The 13803-nt window shown below is 44.9% G+C and overlaps 1 protein-coding gene across 1 annotated transcript in view; it reads right to left on the minus strand.

The window, feature by feature from the left end:
- Positions 1–3111: 3111 nt before the first annotated feature.
- Positions 3112–13803, minus strand: part of LOC126456420 (ice-structuring glycoprotein-like) — a 46463-nt gene continuing 35771 nt past the window's right edge. The window contains exon 4 of the mRNA XM_050092171.1: positions 3112–4125. Within this exon, the coding sequence (XP_049948128.1) occupies positions 3217–4125 (909 nt within the window). The 3' untranslated portion in view covers positions 3112–3216. The remainder of the gene's footprint in view (positions 4126–13803) is intronic.

The following is a 13803-nucleotide window of genomic DNA, read 5'->3' on the forward strand; positions in this document are numbered from 1 at the left end:
CTTCCATACACAGCTCCAGGCACCTCAACACGTTACATAGTAGCTCATCACAATACAAATGTATAATGTATTCAGATATTCGAAAGTCTTCTTAACTTTTATGTAACATTTGTAGAGTGCTCCACAAAACTGATTAAAATGTGATTCTCATACTTTTTAGCAACTGCTATAAAAGTATTACACATTTAACGGGAGTAACACAGTTTCGAGTATTTATGTTTCGTACCGTATTATCACCTAGTTCCAGTTTTCTCTGGTAGGCAGATACGAGAGTTATTTGATTTTCTCATTGTAAAGAAAACGTCAAACTAAAATTTTACGTGTGTGAAACAAGTTGGATCTATTTCTTTTCCTAATGAGTATCTAAAATAGTTGTGCGATTCCACTCTGAAATTGCAGCTACTTGGTTGGTGGTATATGTAGACACTAGAATATCCCTTACTCCAGTCAAACTCAAAAATTTTGTTTGGTAGAGCTGCAATTCTTTTTCCTTTTCTCAACTAATCCACGATCGCTTATGAAAGTTTGCACAGCTTACGAAATAATGAGTTTTCCTTCTCGTCTAGCTGTCAAACACCTCTAACCTTAATTGCTTCGGTCACGAGAAGGCCTCAGGTTATTAATGTTATGAATCGAGCTAACACGTCGAGCAGTCGACGTGGACTAACCGGTTGGACTCGGCTAATAATTCGTAAGTATCTACGCGAGAGCAGTTACAACCAGTATGTTGTAACCTCTTTCTTCAGAGGATATGAGTGTGTCCATGTCACGAGAAGGACTACATGTCTAGGACAACTAGCCACGAAAATAATGCCCAGTGAAACAGCATTTGATGGAGCACAATACTAAAAAAAATGCAGTAACTATCTACGTATATGTATTCAGAATCTGCTTACCGTAGTCGTCTCTTGGTTACCCCCTATGACTTTTACCCCTCACATTCCATTCAGTACTATACTGGTGTCGGCCGCTGTGGCCGCACGGTTCTAGGCGCTTCAGTAAGGAACTGCGCGACTGCTACCGTCGCAGGTTCGAATCCTGACTCGGGCATGGATGTGCGTGATGTCCTTAGGTTAGTTAGGTTTAAGTAGTTTTAAGTCTAGGGGACTGATGACCTCAGATGTTAAGTCCCATAGTGCTTGGAGCCATTTGAATTTTTGAACTAAACTGGTGATTCCCCAATCAGTAAACTTTACCAACAGCCGTATACTTTAGGTTATTTTATTTTATTTCGGGATCAACCAGTTTCGGCAGTTCATTTTGCCATCTTCAGGCCCCATACGCTTTTTTCGAATCAACGAGCTTATCGTATAGCGCCATAAAACTGGATACTGTGAATCCACTGAGAGCTCAGTTGGTGTTTCCCTTTCGTATGAATCATCTGCACAACGATTGGGATTCGTGGTATCCAGTTTTATGGCGCTATACGATAAGCTCGTTGATTATAATAAAGCATATGCGGCCTGAAGGTGGCAAAATGAATTGCCGAAAGTGGCTGCGTTCGAAATAAAATAAAATGACCTAAAGTATACGGCTGTTGGTAAAGTTTATTGAATGGAGAAGTACGTACCAGCTGACATCCCCTGGCCATAATAGCCCGACAGAGAGTAAACTGGTGATGTTTCAGAATGTTCTATCAGCCGATCCCATCTTGAAGTGACGTTGAACTACAAATTTCTCTTCTCCCCAATTCTATTCAGTACCTCCTCATTAGTTACGTGATCTACCCATCTAATCTTCAGCATTATTCAGTTCAAAAGCTTCTATTCTCTTCTTGTCTAAATTGTTTATCGTCCATGTTTCACTTCCATACAAGGCTACACTCCATACAAACACTTTCAGAAAAAGACTTCCTAACACTTAAATCTTTATTCGAAGTTAACAAATTTGTAATCATCAGAAACGCTTTTCTTGCCATTGCGAATCTACTTTTTATATCCTCCCTATTTCAGCCATAGACAGTTATTTTGTTGCCCAAATAGCAAAACTAATGTACTGATCAGAGTATCGTATTGATGTTCTATGTCCAACCTATCAACAGTTACACTATAAAAGGTTTCAATAATTACAGTTTCGACAGATGAAGTTTGACACTGTAAACTGAAACATGCGGCCTATTTACAGCATACTCTTTTTTTTTCACAGATATCTTCTTCGTATTTGATACATAACTTACAGCTAACTGGTTTCGATTCTACGGAGGCATTGTCAGAACTAAAAATGTATAAAAGACAAAAGGTAAAACTACTAATAAAAACGAGAAGTTACAAAAATTAAAAAAAAAAAAACAAAAGATAAAGAGAAAAGAAAAATGCACAAAACAAACTGTAATCAGTCATTGTGATCTGCCGTGCCTGCTCGTGAGTTAACTGTAATTTACCCATCCAATGCGACCGAGGTACTTATGAATAAAAGAGTGTCGAGATAGCCTGTGCAACAGTGTTAATTGCAAGACGATGGAGTAACACAGTCTGTGGATCATCTCTCACAGAACATTTCAGGTGCGTCACAAACCTTACTTGCGAAGCTGACATCGCGTATGAAGCTAGATAAAAACATTCCTTCCTCATACACAAACGTGTAAGTGTAATTAGTAACATGCAGTTTGAATCATTTACACTTAACAATCGCACACATTGGGTGTGATGTTAATTACAAGAGTGACACCTAGCCTATGGCATAAGAAATAGATAAAAAAGGCTTTTATTCCTCCGTCTGATTTTGTTCTTTCCATTAGAAGGTGTTTTAATTACATGTTATTTACGCCAGGTTTGGTAATAACATTTAGTTTTATAAGGCACATCTAAGAGCATTTAATTGTTAAAGAATTTTCTCCACTGAGTGACATTTAGCTTCCTGTAACGAGAATAAGTACTAATAAAAACTTCGACAACTTTATTTTCTAGAAGTTGCGGCAGTACTTGCCGAAGAAAGTAAAAAACAAACAAAAGTAAGACATAAATAAATCTAATACTTACGAAAACTCAAATGTTTCCCTTCTGCTCAGAAAAGTGTTCTCATTCAATAGTGTTACAAAGACGTAACATGAATTGTCAACTTCTTGTTTTGTCTCACTGTCATGACAGAAGGAAGTAAACAATAATTACAACGTTACAGTGAACAGCGATTTATTTACATAGAAGAGTTTGTAACACAGGAAGTGTATGATAATAGAAACATTCACGAAAACGGAATGAATAGTTTGTACAAAGGGGTTTAACCAAGAATAGCCTTGCCGTATCCTAATCCGCCATATCCGTATCCTCCATACGCCAGTGCGGGCCCGGCAATGGCAGCCCTAGCAATGGGGGCAGCGTAGGCGACTCTGGCGACGGGGGCAGCGGCGATGGCGGGGGCGGCGTAGGCTGCCCTAGCATAGCCGTAGCCGAGGCCGGCACCGTACGCCAGCGCTGGCGCGGCGGCGATGGCGGGGGCGGCGTAGGCTGCCCTAGCAATGGGGGCGGCGGCAATGGCGGGGGCAGCGTAGGCTGCTCTAGCATAGCCGTAGCCGAGGCCGGCACCGTACGCCAGCGCTGGCGCGGCGGCGATGGCGGGGGCGGCAGCGATCGCCGGGGCCGCGGCGATGGCGGGGGCGGCGACGGCCACACGGGCGGGGGCGGCGGCAACGGCGGGGTGGGCTCCGGCCTCCTTGTGCACGACGGCGTTGAAGCCGTTGACGGGGTCGGCGGTGTAGTCGACGGTGCGGATGGAGCCGTCGGGCTCGGCCAGGCTGTAGCTGCCCTGGACGACGTCTCCGCTGCGGCTCTCGTGCTGGCTCTTGGAGTCGCCCGTCAGCGCGTCCTGGACGTTGTAGGCGAAGCTGTACTCTGGGTGCGGGTCGTACTCGGCAGCGACGGCGGCGGGGGCGGCGGCGGCCACGGCCACGGGTGCGGCGCGGATGGCGGGGGCGGCTGCGATCGCTGGAGCGTAAGCTCTGGCGATGGGGGCGGCAGCGATAGCTGGGGCATATGCCCTTGCGATGGGGGCGGCGGCGATAGCGGGGGCGTAGGCCCTAGCGATGGGGGCGGCGGGGGCGAGGACTGCAGGGGCGCCCAGGTAACCAGCGTGGGCCAGCGACAGGGCTGCCACGAAAATTATCACCTGCTGATAAACAGAGATCACAACCTTTAGGCGGCAAAAGAAAATTACGGGTGTTGGGTACTGAGGCTATTACATTAAACATCGCTATCAGCAAGTAGTATTTCAAAAATGTTCCTATGTGTGTGAAATCTTATGTGACTTGACTGCTAAGGTCATTAGCCCCTAAGCTTACACACTACTTAACCTAAATTATCCTAAGGACAAACACACATAGCCATGCCCGAGGGAGGACTCGAACCTCCGCCGGGACCAGCCGCCCAGTCCATGACTGCAGCGCCTCAGACCGCTCGGCTAATCCCGCACGGCAAGTAGGATTTCAATTTCTCACTGTGGCCGTGGCTTGTCTGGACAAAACTTACTAAAACAAAATATGATCGTATTTAATCGGAAGATTTCGGTAAGCTTAGCTGAGGAATTTTGCTGAAAAGCAAACTAGAGTGTGCCAGAATAACTCATTTGGTAAAAAAGTTCGGTAATGTTGTTGCCCTCGAAATTCTGGGTTCCAGGATCGAGCCCCAACCTGGTATTCAGTCTTAATCTTTCAGGAAATTTTAAAACAGCACACATTCTTGTGTACAGCGATGCACAGTGGAAGATTCATTCTGAACAAGACATCAGATCAGCAAATTATTACAGCAAATGGACATGTCTAACTCCTGTCTAGGTAGTGCTGCATAGCTTAGAAATCTTATACACAGGGGCTAGTGCAAAGTATTAGACGCATTATGTCGCGATTTTAAAAAGGTAAAAGCTGTGTGTGTGTGTGTGTGTTTTGTGAGGAATGCAACACATTAAATACCTACTCTGAAACCGATACATAGTGTGTCCCTCCTAAGAGCCGCCAGGCTCACTTTCTCTAACAATTAGGCAATTTCTTTTTAACAACGTGTAGCTCGACTCATCCCAAACAAATTTCTGCTCATTACGTCTTTCATGCGACGCACAGCGTTGGCTTGTTTCCCATTACAAACAAACGATTTTTAAGTGAAATTTTACGTGTCCATTTGACAGAGCGGTACCAAATTTGTGCAATATTCCTTTGATTGATGTGTAAAACGAAGAATAACCAGTATCCAAGCAGTGACAGCAGTGCTATAGCTCGCACTGACTGCTACTGCTGTGCAGAAGCGCTACTCTCTCACTGCTGGAGTAGTGATTATTCTTCCTGTTTTGCTGTTCTGTTAGTATGTACACATCAACAAAACGAATAACGCACTAGACCATGGGCACCCAAGATTTCGCCTCGCAGGCCTTGCCTGGGCCCTAGTGCAAAAGCGCTCAGTCTCACAGCACATTTCCCCCACCTCCACGCCACACTGACTGAGTACGAGGAGGGGGAGAGGGGAGAAGCTGCGAATGAGCCGCATTTAAATGCCAATGCAGTCACACTGCATATGAGTTGGTTTTATACTTCACATTTCTCAACAAAACCAAACAAATTTTCACTATTATTTAATTATCTTTGGCGCGCTGAAGACATAATATAATTGTTGTATGGTGTCAACTGCCGGCATACGGACAGACGCAGACAGTATCACAATTTCGTACTCAGGTTGCTACGTAATCGTGACTTATTAGTTTCATAATCGAATAAAGATCTTTCACATAAATACGCACAACGAAATATTGTAGCACTTTTGCTAACTCATTATGGAGACTTCGAAATTCTATCCGAGGAAAGCAGTGTATATGTCTTGGACAGTTTTAACATATAAAGACTTGACATTACAATGGGAATTACTTTTTAGGTCGATCAGTTACACGTGCACAAAGGCGCTTTCAACTGAGACAGCAAACGAAGATGAAAACATCTCGAATGCATGTGTAAGATTTACAGTTTGCAGAAAACTATCCTTGTAATTCTTTAACGGCCACAATAAATTCCTGAAACTCTTCGTTTTCTTTAATGGTAACGAGCTTAGGGAACTGGACTGTTTTGTCAGACTGTGTCCCTTCTACAATGCCATTTTCTTTTTAAATGCGTCCCCAACAAATCAGAAAGAAGTTACGTTGCAATGTCTCACTGCGCGCAGTGTGCAGTCAAGTCTACTTAAAATGCGAAGTCTGCACTCCATTCGCGATGTTCTAATTTTAGATCCTGCACTCTTTTTTTCTTTCATTAATTCAGCAATGGCGAGTTTTAAATCGAAAAATCGTTTCAGTCCTGCCCCTTGACTTAACCTACGTACTTTGCAGTAACACATGAAGTCTGCATACTCTTCGTTCAGTTGCACTGAAATGTATTGCAGCTAACAATGGAATAATATGTGCGACTTCAGAGATTTTACTATTCGTACCACCAATTTCTTCGCGTGATCTAGGCCTTCAAATTTAGCACAAAGTGCTTTTTGATGTACAGAACAATGAATCCCACCTGTCTGCATCTACATCTACGTACATACTCCGTAATCCACCATACAGTGTGTGGCGGAGGGTACCTCGTACCACAACTAGCATCTTCTCTCCCTGTTCCACTCCCAAACAGAACGAGGGAAAAATGACTGCCTATATGCCTCTGTACGAGCCCTAATCTCTCTTATCTTGTCTTTGTAATCTTTCCGCGAAATGTAAGTTGGGGGCAGTAAAATTGTACTGCAGTCAGCCTCAAATGCTGGTTCTCTAAATTTCCTCAGTACCGATTCACGAAAAGAACGCCTCCCTTTCTATAGAGACTCTCACCCGAGTTCCTGAAGCATTTCCGTAACACTCGGGTGATGATCAAACCTACCAGTAAGAAGTCTAGCAGCCCGCCTCTGAATTGCTTCTATGTCCTCCCTCAATCCGACCTGATAGGGATCCCAAACGCTCGAGCAGTACTCAAGAATAGGTCGTATTAGTGTTTTATAAGCAGTCTCCTTTACAGATGAACCACATCTTCCCAAAATTCTACCAATGAACCAAAGGCGACTATCCGCCTTTCCCACAACTGCCATTACATGCTTGTCCCACTTCATATCGCTCTGCAATGTTACTCCCAAATATTTAATCGACGTGACTGTGTCAAGCACTTCACTACTAATGGAGTATTCAAACATTACAGGATTCTTTTCCCTATTCATTTGCATTATTTTACATTTGTCTATATTTAGAGTTGGCTGCCCTTCTTTACACCAACCACATATCCTGTCCAAGTCATCTTGTATCCTCCTACAGTCACTCAACGACGACACCTTCCCGTACACCACAGCATCATCAGCAAACAGCCGCACATTGCTATCCACCCTATCCAAAAGATCATTTATGTAGATAGAAAACAACAGCGGACCTACGGCACTTCCCTGGGGCGCCCCAGATGATACCCTCACCTCCGATGAACACTCACCATCGAGGACAACGTACTGAGTTCTGTTACTTACGAAGTCTTCGAGCCACTCACATACTTGTGAACCAATCCCATATGCTCGTACCTTAGTTAGGAGTCTGCAGTGGGGCACCGAGTCAAACGCTTTTCGGAAGTCAAGGAATATGGCGTCCGTCTGATACCCTTCATCTATGGTTCGCAAGATATCATGTGAAAAATGGGCGAGTAGCGTTTCGCAGGTGCGATGCTTTCTAAATCCGTGCTGATGCATGGACAGCAACTTCTCTGTCTCAAGGAAATCCATTATATTCGAACTGAGAATATATTCGAGAATCCTGCAACAAGCCGATGTTAAGGATATTGGTCTGTAATTCTGAGGATCCGTCCTTCTACCCTTCTTATATGCAGGCGTCACCTGCGCTTTTTTCCAGTCGCTCCGGACTTTACGTTGGGCAAGAGATTCGCGATAAACGCAAGCTAAGTAAGAGGCCAATGCAGTCGATCGTGCAAACAGCCACTGGACCTGTGAACGGCCTTCATGTGCAGTCCTAAAGCGTCGACTGCACACCAGCCACCGTAGCGCCGTGAAACGGTATCAAGAAGGCGCTGACCAGCACCAATGGAGAGAGCGGTCAGCGCCACACCTCCAGGAAGGCAGAGTTCAGCGCCCCCTGTCAACGCTGACGTAACCAGCCTCCCATCGCTGCTCGGACCCAGTTCGGTCCAGACTTCGAGAGCATCAGTACCGAGTAATAGCAAGCTGATACTTAGTCTGCGTTCTGCGACTAATAATGGTATGTCAAAGAAATTTGCACGTAGGAGGCACAGGAAGCAAGTTAAATTACGTTTATTTTCCTTTTAGAAATAAACTGTCCTATTAATCTTCAAATGTTATGATTTTGGATTCCTGTCTCCGGCCATGGCAATTTCTGTCTTTCCTTGCTTGCGTCTGTGCTGACTACCACAGTAGCCGACACAACACTTCACCCAAGAACGCAGATTAAACAGCGCTAATAGCATCATTCTGCTGAACTGGAGAGGGTTGTGCCGACCGAAAAATGCCGCACAGCAGTGCTAAATGCAATGTTGCGCTGTTCCGGGTACTTCCGAGAAGGAGCGAGCAAAGCCGAGTGACATTAAGGGCTTTGGCCCACCCGTGGCTCACAAACGCCCCATGCGTGAAGTTTGGCACCCGTAGCCGGCACTAAAACAGACTAATTTGGGGCCACTCCATGGAATGGACACGTAAAATTTCACTTTAATAATCAATTTCTCTGTAATGAGAAACAAACTGACGCTCTCCGTTGACGTTGGGTGTCGTATGAAAGACGTGAGAGGCAGGATTTGTTGGGCTAACTCTGGCTACACGTTGCAAAAACTAAATTGCAAACATTTGGCGAAACACCAAAGAATGTGTTGGGAAGGGCACCCACACACGTTTTGCAAAGGCAAATGTAACAGACCAGCGTCTTTGCTGAGTCAAGATAATTGGTGCAGAAGACTAGCTCAAAGTATAGGGATTTAACCAGTAGTCAAAATTCTAACTGAACCATCAAGATAACCCCCTAAAGTAATTTAGCACGCTGAAATAGACCCAGAGGATGGAGAACAGAAGACTGGCGGGGGCTGGACACCTAATTAGGATGGAAGAGGAAAGACTACTGTGAGTAACATTCTCAGGATCCGTGGAGAGCAGAAGGGGCCGAGGACGCCCCCAGACAAGACGGGTTGATGATGTCGACAGGTATACTGAGGCGATGGGCCTGAGAAAAGGAGAATGGGTTGCGAAAGTTGGGAACACAAATGACTGGCGGAGCCTAACGTGAAATTTTGAAGAAGAAGAACTAGAGGGCCTCCTAACTCATGATGCCTTGTCGTGGATTTATGGCTTGCTCCCGCCAAGTGTAGGCCCATTGTGGTAACCAATGAACTACTTCCTTCGTATTTGTTCTCCGCCCCCGGTAGCTGAGTGGACGCCGGCACGGTAGCTCAGCGTCTTCGGTCAGAGGGTTAGCTGCCCTCTGTAATAAAAAAACTGAGTTAATCGATCAACAACGAACTTAAACGGGTGTTTTACGACGTCCGCCCAAACCAGATGCAACGAACGAAAGCGAAAAAATTGAGATTAAAAAAATAAAATGTGGTCAGCGCGAGAGAATGTGAATCCTCAGGGCCCGGGTCGATTCCCGACTGGGTGGGAGATTTTCTCCGCTCAGGGACTGGGTGTTGCGTTGTCCTAATCATCATCATTTCATCCCCATCGACACGCAAGTCGCCGAAGTGGCGTCAAATCGAAAGACTTGCACCCGGCGAACGGTCTACCCGACGAGAGACCCTAGTCACACGGCATTTATTTATTTATTTTCTATTTGTTGCAGCCATTTCCTGATGCTCATTTGCAACAATAGACCATGTATAATGTACTAACCTAACACTCTAAAAGCGGATCTTCTTAATATACGGAATGTACTGACGGCAATCGAATTGTTGATTTAATTATTCTGTCCAAAAACTGAAGCCGATCCTCCTTTAACACTACTTCCTTTGTATAAATAAACTTACGCCACGTAGCCAGACAAATGGATGACGTATTCACAGATACAAATCTTTGCAGATTTGCAACAGATGAAAAAGACCGATACGATGCCCAAATGGGCGATGTGTAGAGGATATTAGCAAACTTGCAGGAACAGCATGGGTAGCAATGGTCGAAAACGTAATGCTGTGGAAGCATAGTTTAGGCCTATCACAACAGTGATTCCCAAATGGCTAATGATGATGACTATGATGATGAAATCATGTCATTCGCAGACGGCCAGGGATTGTCTGAATATTGAGAGCTACAGACTCGGCGTTGTAAAAAATGGCTCTGAGCACTATGGGACTTAACATCTGAGGTCATCAGTCCCCTAGAACTTAGAACAACTTAAACCTAACTAACCCAAGGACATCACAGACATCCATGTCCGAGGCAGGATTCGAACCTGCGACCGTAGCAGTCTCGGCGTTGTAACAACATCGAGTGTACTGCCAGTGTGGAGCCTCACCTTACAAGCCATGTCGTCCGCTGGTCAGTGCTGGCGTCCGTCTACGGTGACGGCCGGCGGCCGCCGCTTATATACTGGTCCACGGCGGTCGCTGGCAATCCCGTTTGACAGGAACGACTCGAGAAGTGCCACCCGCAACCTCAGCGCCGCTCCGGTCCTCCGATCAGCGTGACAGCAGTCTGGCATTCCGCATTCCACATGTCGGATACGCGCGTGCGGTGTCATCTGCTGCGCTGCACACACCTCTTTTTCTTATTTATTTTGGCAGTTGATGATCATACAACCACCCATAATTTAAACACATCAGTAACACCAGCCAGTTTTAATTTTGACCTATGTACAAATCTCAGTGCAGTTGTAGAAAACGGAATATAAATTTTATAGAACTGGAATGCACAGGGTGCACCATTAATAGTGACCGGGCCAAATATCTCACGAAATAAGCATCAAACGGAAAAATTACAAAGAACGAAACTCGTCTAGCTTGAAGGGGGAAACCAGATGGCACTATGGTTGGCTCGCTAGATGGCGCTGCTATAGGTCAAACGGATATCGACTGCGTTTTTTTTTAATAGGAACCCCCATTTTTTCTTACATATTCGTGTAGTACGTGAAGAAATATGAATGTTTTTGTTGGACTACTTTTTTCGCTTTGCGATATATGGCGCTGTAATAGTCACAAACGTATAAGTACGTGGTGTCACGTAACATTCCGCCAGTGCGGACGGTATTTGCTTCGTGATACATTACCCGTTTTAAAATGGACCGTTTATCAACTGCGGAAAATGTCGATATCGTGTTGATGCATGGCTATTGTGATCAAAATGCCCATCGGGCGTGTGCTATGTATGCTCCACGGTATCCTGGACGACATCATCAAAGTGTCCGGACCGTTCGCCGGATAGTTACGTTATTTAAGGAAACAGAAAGTGTTCAGCCACATGTGAAACGTCAACCACGACCTGCAACGAATGATGATGCCCAAGTAGGTGTTTTAGCTGCTGTCGCGGCTAATCCGCACATCAGTAGCAGACAAATTGCGCAAGAATCGGGAATCTCAAAAACGTCGGTGTTGAGAATGCTACATCAACATCGATTGCGCCCATACCATATTTCTATACACCAGGAATTGCGTGGCGACGACTTTGAACGTCGTGTACAGTTCTACAACTGGTCACAAGAGAAATTACGGGACGATGGCAGATTTTTTGCACTCGTTCTATTTATCGACGAAGCGTCATTCACCAACAGCGGCAATGTAAACCAGCATAATATGCACTATTGGGCAACGAAAATCCACGATGGCTGCGACAAGTGGAACGTCAGCGACCTTGGCGGGTTAATGTATGGTGCGGCATTATGGAAGGAAGGATAATTGGCCCCCATTTTATCGATGGCAATCTAAATGGTGCAATGTATGCTGATTTCCTACGTAATGTTCTACCGATGTTACTACAAGATGTTTCACTGCATGACAGAATGGCGATGTACTTCCAACATGATGGATGTCCGGCACATAGCTCGAGTGCGGTTGAAGCGGTATTGAATAGCATATTTCATGACAGGTGGATTGGTCGTCGAAGCACCATACCATGGTCCACACGTTCACCGGAACTGACGTCCCCGGATTTCTTTCTATGTGGAAAGTTGAAGGATATTTGCTATCGTGATGCACCGACAACGCCTGACTACATGCGTCATCGCATTGTCAATGCATGTGCGAACATTACGGAAGGCGAACTACTCGCTGTTGAGAGGAATGTCGTTACACGTATTTCCAAATGCATTGAGGTTGACGGACATCATTTTGAGCGTTTATTACATTAATGTGGTATTTACAGGTAATCACGCTGTAACAGCATGCGTTCTCAGAAATGATAAGTTCACAAAGGTATATGTATCATATTGGAGCAACCGAAATAAAATGTTCAAACGTACCTACGTTCTGTATTTTAATTTGAAAAACCTACCTGTTACCAACTGTTCGTCTAAAATTGTGAGCCATATGTTTGGGACTATTAAAGCGCCATCTATCACAAAACGAAAAATGCGGTCCAACTAAAACATTCATATTTCTTTACGTACTACACGAATGTGTAATAAAAAATGGGGGTTCCTATTTTAAAAAACGCAGTTGATATCCGTTTGACCTATGGCAGCGCCATCTAGCGGGCGAACCATAGCGCCATCTGGTTTTCCCCTTTAAGCTAGACAAGTTTCGTTCTTTGTAGTTCTTTCATTTGACGCTTATTTCGTGAGATATTTGCCCCGGTCACGATCAATGGACCAACCTGTAGACACGAAGGTTATTTATGTGGAAAATGTAATTTAAAGTCTCTTACAACAAAAGGCGTATTATTTTAACAAAATAACTGTGTACAAATACACTTCACTTTATGTGTCCGACTGGTCTGCCGATGTGCTGGGTAAATGGGGCTGTCCTCCAGGCAATGCAATTCTTCTTCTCAGCTCTGCTCCCTAGGAGTATCCGCTGTAGCCTATGGTCTCGTGCTGCGAGTCTCCTCCTCCTCTAGTTTTCGACGTGAGTGGTTATATTGAAGGCCATAACTCCTTGAGAGCTGTGTTTATTAATTCATACACCCTAACATCTGTTGTTCCCAAAAGAGTGGTAACCAGAGGGAGCCTTCGTACCCAGTAGCACTCAGTTGATTTAGCGTCCCACCTATCCCGCTTATCTTTATTATATGGTTCATCTCTACTTCTTCTCCACGAGTACAAAAAGGGCTTCGGTCAGTCCTAGGAGGTACGAAAGTTTTTTTAAAACGACCGGGACTAATTTCATTCGTGTTATGGTTGTATAAAACCCTCTTCACACTATGTGATTCGTGTACTAACACGTTGACGGGATCACAGGGCGTATTGCTCTATAATGTTTCCCTTTGTCGCTGGTTCAGCTTCTCCATCCCCCACCCCATCTCTTTCGCATCGTCCTTTTAAGTCGTTGAATGAAGTCCATCTGTGGTAACGATGGATGTCATGGCGTTCCCGAAGCTCCGCTTTGTTAAGTCTTTGCCGCCGATGCCGCTGTAGTGATTATTTCAAAAATGTTTCAAATGGCTCTGAGCACTATGGGATTTAACATCTGAGGTCATCAGTCCCCCAGAACTTAGAACTACTTTAACCTAACTAACCTAAGGACATCAAATACATCCATGCGCGAGGCAGGATTCGCACCTGCGACCGAAGCAGTCGCGCGGTTACGGACTGAAGCGCCTAGAACCGCTCGGTCACACCGGCCGGCTGTAGTGATTGACACAAATTATTTCTTTTTGCTGACTTATAGCCTATTGACTTGAGTCATAATTTCATAGACGCCTGGTTGGTGTATTGCTG

This window comes from Schistocerca serialis, chromosome 2, assembly GCF_023864345.2.
Source record: "Schistocerca serialis cubense isolate TAMUIC-IGC-003099 chromosome 2, iqSchSeri2.2, whole genome shotgun sequence".
Lineage (NCBI taxonomy): Eukaryota > Metazoa > Arthropoda > Insecta > Orthoptera > Acrididae > Schistocerca > Schistocerca serialis.